The sequence below is a fragment of the Phycodurus eques genome, chromosome 3 (genome assembly GCF_024500275.1).
Source record: "Phycodurus eques isolate BA_2022a chromosome 3, UOR_Pequ_1.1, whole genome shotgun sequence".
NCBI classification, from domain to species: domain Eukaryota; kingdom Metazoa; phylum Chordata; class Actinopteri; order Syngnathiformes; family Syngnathidae; genus Phycodurus; species Phycodurus eques.
Window position 1 is genome coordinate 13088315 of NC_084527.1, and position 11686 is coordinate 13100000.

At 43.2% G+C, this 11686-nt stretch overlaps 1 protein-coding gene across 2 annotated transcripts in view; it reads left to right on the forward strand.

Moving 5' to 3' along the window:
• The first annotated feature begins 3482 nt into the window (after positions 1-3482).
• erap1b (endoplasmic reticulum aminopeptidase 1b) overlaps positions 3483-11686 on the forward strand; it is a 25975-nt gene continuing 17771 nt past the window's right edge. The window contains exons 1-10 of one of the 2 annotated variants that reach the window (XM_061672133.1): positions 3483-3694; positions 4264-4362; positions 4508-5011; positions 6552-6690; positions 6825-6959; positions 8263-8383; positions 9056-9210; positions 10565-10678; positions 10756-10887; positions 10959-11090. In XM_061672133.1, the coding sequence (XP_061528117.1) occupies positions 4533-5011; positions 6552-6690; positions 6825-6959; positions 8263-8383; positions 9056-9210; positions 10565-10678; positions 10756-10887; positions 10959-11090 (1407 nt within the window). In that variant the 5' untranslated portion in view covers positions 3483-3694; positions 4264-4362; positions 4508-4532. The remainder of the gene's footprint in view (positions 3695-4263; positions 4363-4507; positions 5012-6551; positions 6691-6824; positions 6960-8262; positions 8384-9055; positions 9211-10564; positions 10679-10755; positions 10888-10958; positions 11091-11686) is intronic. The other variant, XM_061672134.1, reaches the window with a different exon arrangement.

Consider the following 11686-nt stretch of genomic DNA (forward strand, 5'->3'; position numbering starts at 1 on the left):
AAACCCTGCGGAGGAAACTCATTTCGGCCGCTTGTATCCGGGATCTCGTTCTTTCGGTCACGACCCACAGCTCGTGACCATAGGTGAGGGTAGGAACGTAGATCGACCGTTCAATCAAGAGCTTCCCCTTTCGGCTTAGCTCCTTCTTTGCCACAACGGATCGATACAAAGTCCGCATCACTGCAGACGCTGCACCGATCCCCCTGTCGATCTCCCGTTCCATTCTTCCCTCACTCGTGAACAAGACCCCAAGATACTTGAACTCCTCCACTTGGGGCAGGAGCTCATCCCCGACCTGGAGAGGGCACGCCACCCTTTTCCGACTGAGGACCATGGTCTCAGATTTGGAGGTGCTGATTCTCACTCTGACTCCGGTCGTACAGGGACCGAACAGCCCGTATCAGGGTGTTCGGTACCCCATACTCCCGAAGCACCCTCCACAGGACCACCCGAGGGACACGGTTGAACGCCTTCTCCAAGTCCACAAAACACATGTAGACTGGTTGGGCGAACTCCCATGCACCCTCGAGGACCCTGCCAAGGGTGTAGAGCTGGTCCACTGTTGCACGGCCACGACGAAAACCACACTGCTCCTCCTGAATCTGGGATTCAACTTCCCGACGGACCCTCCTCTCCAGCACCCCTGAATAGACCTTACCAGCGAGACTGAGGAGTGTGATCCCCCTGTAGTTGGAACACACCCTCCGGTCCCCCTTCTTAAAAAGGGGGACCACCACCCCAGTCTGCCAATCCAGAGGCACTGTCCCCGATGTCCACGCGATGTTGCAGAGGCGTGTCAACCAGGACAGCCTTACAACATCCAGAGCCTTGAGGAACTCCGGGCGAATCTCATCCACCCCTGGGGCCCTGCCACCGAGGAGCTTTTTAACCACCTCGGTGACCTCAACCCCAGAGATAGGAAGGCCCACCTCAGAGAACCCAGACTCTTCTCCCTCATGGGGTGTCGGTGGAATTGAGGAGGTCTTCGAAGTATTCTCCCCACCGGCTCACAACGTCCCGAGTCGAGGTCAGCAGTGCCCCATCCCCACTATACACAGTGTTGATGGTGCACTGCTTTCCCCTCCTGAGACGTCGGATGGTGGACCAGAATTTCCTCGAAGCCGTCCGGAAGTCTTTCTCCATGGCCTCACCAAACTCCTCCCATGCCCGAGTTTTTGCTTCAGCGACCACCAAAGCTGCATTCCGCTTGGCCACCCGGTACCCATCAGCTGCCTCAGGAGTCCCACAGGCCAAAAAGGCCCGATAGGACTCCTTCTTCAGCTTGACGGCATCCCTCACCATTGGTGTCCACCAACGGGTTCGGGGATTGCCGCCACGACAGGCACCGACCACCTTACGGCCACAACTCCGGTCGGCCGCCTCAGCAATGGAGGCGCGGAACATGGTCCACTCGGACTCGATGTCCCTCGCCTCCCCCGGAACATGAGCAAAGTTCTGTCGGAGGTGGGAGTTGAAACTCCTTCTGACAGGGAATTCCGCCAGACGTTCCCAGCAGACCCTCACAATACGTTTGGGCCTGCCACGTCGGACCGGCATCTTCCCCCACCATCGGCGCCAACTCACCACCAGGTGGTGATCAGTTGACAGCTCCGCCCCTCTCTTTACCCGAGTGTCCAAGACATGCGGCCGCAAGTCCGATGACGCGACCAAAAAGTCGATCATCGAACTGCGACCTAGGGTGTCCTGGTGCCAGGTGCACGTGTGGACACCCTAATGCTTGAACATGGTGTTCGTTATGGACAATCCACGACGAGCACAGAAGTCCAATAACAGAACACCGCTCGGGTTCTGATCGGGGGGGCCGTTCCTCCCAATCACGCCCTTCCAGGTCTCACTGTCATTGCCCACGTGAGCATTGAAGTCCCCCAGCAGAACGATGGAGTCCCCAGCGGGAGCGCTCTCCAGCACTCCCTCCAAGGACTCCAAAAAGGGTGGGTACTCTGAACTGGTGTTTGGTGCATAGACACAAACAGCGGTCAGGACCCGTCCCCCCACCCGAAGGCAGAGGGAGGCTACCCTCTCGTCCACCGGGGTGAACTCCAACGTACAGGCGCCGAGCCGGGGAGCAATAAGTCAAAGTCAATATTCATTAAATCAATCAATCAGTCAAAGTTATATCATAGTTGCATTTTTTAGACTAAGAATTTACCTTTTAAAACAAAATTATAGAAATGATAGAAAATCATGTGTATCTTGAAATAGTGCAAGAGAAAAACTCTTAATGCACATGAACGATAAATGAAAGGAGGAAAGGGGAAGAAATTATTATGATAGACCGCGCGTCCATATACTGTCTTAACAATCGGACACATTTATTCCAAATGAAAAGACAAATTGCGTAAATTATTAAAAATTAATCATCGATATATACGTTTTTAAAATGTATTTATTTATGTATTTTTACCTCATTTAATACACCTCAATTTGAGCACCATTAGTTTCTGAATGTTCCGAAACTGTAAAGTGAGGAGTAAATTGTCGAGAGACTTTGTAACATCCTGTATGATTATGTCAAGCGAAGGTTGTTCTGAGTGAAAACAAAATGAGAAAGAAAATAGTATGGTAAATGATTTACAATTATACAGCACTTTAGAGGCGGTGTCCACCCTGGACTGGTCGACAGCCAATCAAAGGGCACATTTACAACCATTCACACTCACTTTGGACAATTTAGAGTATTCAGTGAGTATTCAATCATGCATGCTTTTGGAATGTGGGAGGAAGCCGGAGTACACGGAGAAAACCCCCGCGGGAAACATGCAAACTCCAAACAGGAATATGGCTGTGTATTTCAACAAAAGCGATGCTGCTCCCTTGTGGTAAGCAATAGAAATTGCAAGGCATGCTTTTTCTTTTTCCTACTGCCTGTGACTTTGCCCCTCGATGATTAACGTCCCCTGGTTACTCATTATAGACATGGGTCGTTCCAAAATTGGAGAACAATTTAGATTTACAACCATCACTAGCATCGTTTATGAGATATTTTATTTGCCATGTTGTATATTTTGCTGTGTTTGGCCACAACCGTGTTACAGATACTCAAGCATGTGAAAAACACATTTTGAAAATATTGCTGAATAAATCATTTAAAATTAAACAAAGAAACGTTTTTTTAATTTAACTTTCTAACTTTTTTAACTTTTCCGCATTCTTGTTTTTTTCTATCATTTCATATCATCATGTTCACACAGTTGCTGTTTTTCCCCCCAGTGTGGATAGTAATGTTAGTCTTACAATTATTGGAGCTATTTTTCATGTTCACATTGCTATTGTGCTGTCTGTTCTGATTATGTGATTGTTATCTATGGACTACTCTGTACTATTTTGTTATTGTAATAAACATAGATATCGTATATATTTATATGGATATAAAAATACACACACACACAAAAAAAACCTTACTGTCGTATGTTTTTCTACTTCGACAACTTCCTTACTTCCTGCTCCTGGGGGGCGACAAATGGCACTGCACAAACAAAAACACGCGTTATCGAGGAGCGACACACTTTTAAACATATATTTTTATTTATTTATTATTATTATTATTGTTGTTGCTATTGTTATTATTTTACAACTTTCAAGTCTTTGGTCTGCTGTGAAAATCTCCCAGCATGCATCCCATTCGCTTCCACTAGCTGTGTGTCTTGTCTGCTTAACGCAGCAAATTGAAGCGGTAAGTACAATTATTTTGACACTGTTTTATTTGAAAGTTTGTGTATGTATCTTGACAAAATGAGTAGCAGAGTATGCGTTTCAGTGAGTTGTCGTTGTTACATACACGTATAAATCAAAGCTAACTTGCTAAAGCGTGTAAAGATTTCGATGCGGAAGTAGTTATCAGGTAGGAATTACTGGATGTAATATACGTGGCAAAGAGTCTGCAATCAATACACTTTTCATCTTCAGGTCAAATTGAATAAACACCGTCTTTCTTTCTTTGTTGTTAAATGTATTGTCACAATTGTATATGAGCAGCAATAGTTACTCGGTTATACAAAAGGAAGGAGGAAACTCGAATTTACTGACTGTGAGACTTTTTTTCCCCATTTCAAATCTGCGTAGGTTGAATCAAAGCACCTGTACTCGTCTTGTTTCTTGAATTTCATGTATTTATTTTTTCTCGTTTTACAAAAACGTTTGTGTATTTGTATGGCTGGAATGTTTGAAGCCATTGGTGGATATTTAGATCAAATGCAATTTAAAGGTGTAATATTTTTATTGAATATATCCATCCAATTTTAGTCCACATCCCGTTCAGGTTTGTGGAGTCTATCCCAGCTGGCTGCAGAGTAGACTACAAACAAGCCTAAATTGCTGAACCTACCCTCATTTCAAAATTAGGTAAGTGAACTCAACTCATCTTAATTCCTAAAGGACTTTAAAATCAACTGAACTGTCGGTCTCATACATATTTGAATCTCAAAAGGATTGTCGCATGTAATTAACACATCTTCTGTGTGTCATTGTGGGTTTATACTCCAAACAGGTGGTTTCCAGGTTTGGTTGCCAACATGTTGGTGGCTCCTCTTTGCTTGATGAGCTTTCTTTACCTGGGCCAGGTGTTTGGGGCACAAATTCCATATGGAAACTCACGTAACATCACCGGTGCTCAGCCGTTCCCCTGGCATCATATGAGACTCCCCCAAACCGTTATGCCTCTCCACTACGACCTGAACATTCACCCCAACTTGACCACCCTGAACTTCACCGGCGTTGTTCGCATCCAGCTGGAAGTGCTCAAAGACACTAAAGCCATCGTTCTGCATGCCAAGCAGTTGAAGATTTTCAATGTAAAGCTCAAGACGCCCGAAGGTGTGAGGTCTCTTCAGGTTGTGGAGAATTCAATTTACCAGCAGCTTGCCCTGCTGTCAGACGAGGTGATCACAAGAGGGGTGGACTACGAGGTCCATATGGAGTTTTCCGCCAAACTCTCGGACAGCTACCACGGTTTTTACAAGAGCAGCTACCGAACCAGCAGCGGGCAGCTTCGGTAAGCCTTTTTCTATAGTTTGTCCCTTTTTTGGAAGTCTTTGCAAAGATGATAATGCTAATTTTTAAGTGACATGACAGTAAGTTTTCAGGATGGACTATTTGTTCATACATCCATCCATTTTCTATAACGTTCCTCATTAGGCAAATCAGTTAATTTAGCTTTCTGTCTCTGCTGACGGACCAGGCGGGACACTAAGGATGGGCATTTGACTAAATCTCCTTGATCGAATTGATCCATTAATGTTTAAATGATTGCTGGATCATCGGTTAGATATGTTTGAAGAGAAGTGCTCCAAACGTGTACGGAACTATGTAGCACTGAATTGTGGAAATAGCTGTTTTTCACAATTTCAATTATCTTGATATTTTGGGCAGGGCTAAAGCGGCGCCCAGTGACACAATTAGGCATCCGTCCCTTCCCCATTTATATACGAGATGTGTTCACTGGTTATAGCATGAAGTTAGCTAGCTAGCTATGCCTACACCCTAAAACTGCATCTTCCCTGGGTAGAAGACCACAATTTGGGTACCACAATTTACCAAACAGCTCGGTATCATTGTTTGAATTCCGAGAGGAGCCCTGGAAGCCTGTTAGGGCACCCTGCGATGACCCAGTTGGATATATTTCAAACTCAAGCATGTAGGGATTCCTCTGCAGCCAACTTCTTCCAGACAGACCTTAATTTTCCATCCATGCTGTTCAGCCTCACCTGCCGGGTCGGAGTACTTGAGACTCTTCTGTCCATAAGCCTCAACGGAATCCTCCCATGGTACAGTCAACTCTACGATGAAGGCAGTGCGAACGGAAGGGGACCAAAGAACCATGTCTGGTCTGAAATGTGTTACTGCGATCTCAGTAGGAAAGCATAGCTGTTGGTTCAGATCCACAAGCAACTTCCAGTCTCTTGCTCCTGCGAGCTGGCTGGGGAATGTTTTTGCTATATGGGCTGAGTTTGGAGTTTCACCGGTCCTGATGAATGGTATTGAAGGTATGGACTTGACTGGAGGCGGAGGGATAGCATTAATTTCTGTCGTCCTGGTCTCGAGGCTGGCTGCAAGGCATCTCAACACCTGATTGTGCCACCACGTATAATGACCTTGAGACAGACTGGTCATGCAGTCAACGACGATACAACCGTTGGTGTGAACATCGAGAAATAGGTCAAATAAGTAACAAAAGATTAAACTCAATAGCTCACATCTTATAAACATTAAGGTACATTAAACCTGGCTTTTAACACCAGTTAGCGTGTCTGATGTGATGTATATGTGTTGTGTGGGCAGTGCATTTTTTTACCCATTTCATTTTATGTAGTTTTTATCTCATTTCCCCCCCTTCCTTATTTTGTATTTTTGCTGTGTTTTATTCCATTGTACAGCACTTTGGGAACCTTGTTTGTTTAAATTGTGCTATATAAATAAAGTGGATCGGATTGGAAAACAAAACAAAAAGACTTAGCAAAGATATATTGATTTGTAAAATGAATTCTTGCAGCATCTTTAACTATTCTCTTCAAATACATAAATGTCGTTATCAGGATTCTGGCATCCACGCAGTTTGAAGCTACCTTCGCCCGAGCAGCCTTCCCTTGTTTTGATGAGCCCGCATTTAAAGCCAACTTTACCATCTCCATCATACGGGAGGCGCGACACATCGCCATTTCCAATATGCCCAAGGTACTTTACAATCATTACTATTATTTCACTGCATACTATGTCTGGGTATTCTTTATCTGGACTGACTCTACTTGTTTCTTTAGTTTTGTCACTGTTGCTATACTTGATGTTACGCTGTATCTGTTACCTCTCAGATAAAAACAATCGCATTACCTGGAAATGTGTTTGAGGATTGCTTTGGCACCACAGTAAAGATGAGCACATACTTGGTAGCCTTCATCGTGTCTGACTTCCTCTCCGTGAGCAAGATGACCAAACACGGTGTCAAGGTGATGACAACCCCCCGTCCCCTATGAGTGTTCAGTAATGTATACAGTGGTGCCTTGAGATACGAGTGACCTGACTTAGTTTTTAAAAATTCTTTCAAAATTCAAGCCATAGTTTGGCTTTTTTGTTTGTTTTTTTTTTTTTTTTTTTTTGCTTTGACTTGCAAGCAAACATTTGAGATATGAGCACTGGATGGTGGCAGTGAACTCAATTCGCTTCACAAGCAGCAGTGTGGCAGATGGTTAACAATTCTTCAACAAAGAGGCTTCAAACTGTTTATTGCCAATTGCAGTTTTAGTTTACTGTCGAACTATTTATAAAACAAAGATAATTATACATTTTGTGTTAAAAACAACCACATAGTTTAGCCTTAACTCAATTAGCATAATGCTAACACAACACACAATGCAAAATGCCATAGATGGGTTAACTTATAGCATTGGTGTAACAGTGGTATAATCCTTTAAGAAATGGATATTTGAACCGTAGAAAAATATAAAATATGTACGCAGACAATATAACAATACTCACAGGCATATTTTCTTTATCCTCTGTGAAGAATAACTATATTAATATTATAATATTACTCCAGCATACTGGGGAACTGTGACAGTCACCATGTTTGTCTGTATGTCTATTGTACTGGGCGGCACGTTGACCAAGCACATCTGCCTCACAGTTCTGAGGACCCGGGTTCAAATCCGGCCTCTCCTGTGGGTGAGTTTTCATGTTCTCCCCATGCCTGCGTGGGTTTTCTGCGGGTACTCCGGTTTCCTCCCACATCCCAAAAACATACATAGTAAATTAATTGAAGATTCAAATTTGCCCATAGGTGTGATTGTGAATGGTTGGTTGTTTATGTGTGCCCTGCGATTGGCTGGCGAACAGTTCAGGATGTACCCCGCCTCTCGCCCGAAGATAGCTGGGAGAGGCTCCAGCAGCCCGTGACCCTCGTGAGGACAAACTGTATGGAAAATGGATGGATGGATGGATGAATGTATTATACTGCCCCCAGGTGGCCAAGGTGCACGGACCAGAAGGAGCAGCACAATGTCCATTGAATTAAAGCAACAAATGTATGTTGTTATTTATTGGAGAGTGCTATTTATTTTATTAGAAAAAAACATTACAACATACGGCAGTTTTTCTTTTTTTTTAGATAAGCTGGAACTGATGATTTCCATTCCATTTCCAGTCATCTATCTCAAGGCACCACTATACACCGTCAAAGACTAAAGTCCCGACTTTACCATATAGAGACTGTGTTGTGTTAATACTGAAGCGTGTGTTCCCGATTCCTATCAGATTTCTGTCTATGCCGTAGCTGAGAAAATCAACCAAACGGACTTCGCGCTGGATACCGCTGTGAAGCTGCTCGACTTTTACGACACCTACTTCAATATTCCTTACCCACTCCCCAAACAGGGTGAGCACTTTGTTAGGTCTTTGAAACAGCAGTGGGAAGGTCGACTGTCGTAAGCTTTAAGTCTCTTATATAAAACTGCAACATTATATTACACCATGACTGCCTCAAACACATCGGCTGTAATATATATATATATATATATATATATATATATATATAATATGTGTTTATGCCTGTGTGTCTATAGAGTATATACAAAATTTTACCAAGATGTGTAAAAACTAGCTAAGCTTAGTGTTAAACAAATTAATTCAATATTTTACTTTCCTTTTTTTTCTTTTTACAGGATGAAGAATGCCATTGACTGGGCAATTAATTGTGTTAGAATATGCTTGAACACAGTTAAACAAGAGTGTGCACTTTGCATTTTCTAGGAAATTCAATGAGCATACGCCAAATGGAAAGCAGATTTGGACATGGCAGAAAAATTCAAAGAGGAAGGCAAAAAAGGAAAACACAGGCAATGCACATATTGAACATGAAGTGCAGCTTTGTGAGAACAATGATAAAATCTCTACCCATTTAAACACATTTTATTTTTCAACATGAAGCCTATCTAATTTTGCCTGCCCCAGACATGTAGTTATCAGATATTCCTATTTCAAATAATACACCCTACATGTAGACATGACACTTTCTTTGCATTTACATACCTGCTTCTGGCCCCTACAGACCTGGCTGCTATCCCAGACTTCCAGGCGGGAGCGATGGAGAACTGGGGTCTGACCACCTACAGAGAGGCGGCCCTTCTCTTCCACCCTGAAAAATCCTCCATGGCAGACAGAGCACAGATTGCCAAGATCATCGCTCATGAGCTTGCACACCAGGCAAGAGCGGCAGAATACATAATCATGAGGAGACCTCACTTTTCACAGTCATCTAGAGCAGTGTTCCCCAACCTTCTTTGCATCGCGGACCGGTTAGGAGTCGGGATATTTCTCATGGAGCGGCTATGGTGGCGTGCACGCACGCACGCACCTCGCTTCTGCTTCCTCCTTCGCCGTTCATGGCGCGTCCACTGTGGGCGCGATGCAGGAGTGGGGGTCGGAGTTGTTGTCGACAGCCAGACCTGACTGCAGTTCCGTAGCTCCTCAATGAGAGTAGACTTTTAACTTCGTAAAAGTAGTTCTGCCCGTGTCGAGCGGAACCCTACGACTGTATCTGTATCAGAATCAGAATCATCTTTATTTGCCAAGTATGTCCAAAACACACAAGGAATTTGTGAGTGGACTTGGTGTGTGAGAGTTAACTGTTGCGATAAACCCGTATTTTAAGTAGGACTCGTGATAGAGTGTTGTTTCGTTCACGAACGTTTCGTTCAAAAGAGCAAATCTTTTCAGTTAAAGTCATGAGCTGAATTAGTTTAGGAAATTATTTCGTTCTTTGAGCTCTGCCGCTGTTAGCCAGCCCGCTCAGACCTGAAACAGAAGCGTTCGAGCCGGCTGGGACCGGAAACGGAAGCGTTCTGTGCAGTCTTGACGTGTCAATTGAGACGTGTAGCTGTTGCGGCGGAGAAGATCCGGTTAATTTTAAAAACAAAACACATTCACACGTGAATTGCAATACAACAGAAATTATATAAATTGGTCATTCTTTCTCTGTGGGCCGGTAACAAATGCCTCACGGACTGGTGGTTGGGGACCACTGATCTAGAGTGCACATAAAGTCTACACACCCCTCCTCAAAATGCAAGGTTTTTGTGATTATAAAAAAATGGGACCAAGATTAATAATTTATCAACTTTTTCCACCATTGACATGACCTAATGTATACCTTGTACTCTTCAATTGGGAAGAAGGGGGAAAAAACAACTTTTTGAGAGGGTATGTCAAAATAAACAACTGAAATAATGTGGTTGCACAAGTGGGCACACCCTTTTATAACTGGTAATGTGGCTATGTTCATAATGAACCAGTCACATTCACCATGCTTCACTTTAGGTATGGTGTTATTTTGGTGATGAGCAGTGTTATTTTTGCACCAAACATCCCTTTTGAAATTATGGCCAAAAAGTTTAACCTTGGTTTCATCAGACTATAAAATATCCTAAACACGTGGGAAAATGTCTTATGGTGTGATGAAACCAAAATTTTGCTTTTTGTTGTTGCACAGGTTATAGGTCATATTAATGGTAGAAAAAGTTTGGAAATTAGTTAGTTTGTTGTATCTTTATCTACATAGTGGTTTGGCAACTTGGTGACGATGGAGTGGTGGAGTGACCTGTGGCTCAATGAGGGTTTTGCCAAGTTCATGGAGTTTATTGCTGTCGACTTCACATACCCGGAGTTAGAAGCGGTGAGATCTGTGTCTCCTGGGAAAAGGATTAATCCACCACTGTCCGAAACCCATGAACCAAGTCTCTTTCCTCTTAGAATGACTTATTCATGGGGAAGTGTTACAACGCCATGGAGGTTGATGGTCTCAGCTCATCACACCCCATCTTCAACCCTGTGGAAAACCCCACTGAGATCCAGGAAATGTTTGACGAAGTGTCCTACGATAAGGTCTGTTCTCTTTCATTACAGCCTTGATTAATGTTTGTTTCTTCATTTAACACAGTTTGCTTGTTTTTCAGGGAGCGTGCATTCTGAATATGCTTAAAGACTTCATGACACCTGAGGTCTTCGAGGTTGGGATCATCCGCTACCTGAAGCGGTACAGCTACCGAAACACTGTCAGCAGCCACCTGTGGGAAAGCCTGACTGATGTGAGTGATTGATGTGTATGAGGACTAGTAAATTTGGATACAGTGATGCCTTGCGATGCGAATGACTGGACTTAAGATGTTTTCGGGATGCGGGCCATCATTTGGCAGTTTTTGTGCTTTGACTTCCAAGCATTTGAAATATGAATGCTGTATTGTTGCAGTGAACTCAACTAATTTCACAACAAGCAGCAATTTGCCACATAGAGAACAATTCTTCAAAAAAAAAGGCTTCAAGCTATTTAATGCCAGTCACATTTAAAGTTCACTTGTCAAATTAAACATCAAAGAGAGAGAATTACACATTGTGTATTTAAAACAACAACACAAATTATGCCTTCTGTTATCTTAACGGTAACACAAAATTCAAAACGCCATAGATGGACTAACGAATAGCATAAATAGGCATCGGGTTATAACCCTGTAAGGAAAAGATATTTGAACACAAACGGAAATGGTGTATCAAGACATTTAGACAAACAATATAACAATACTCACAGGTATATTTTCTTTAACCGCGATGAAAAATGACTATTACAGCAGCATTCAAAGTAACTTACTGTGGTTGTGTAACTATTTTTAATTTGTCTGCATTTGTG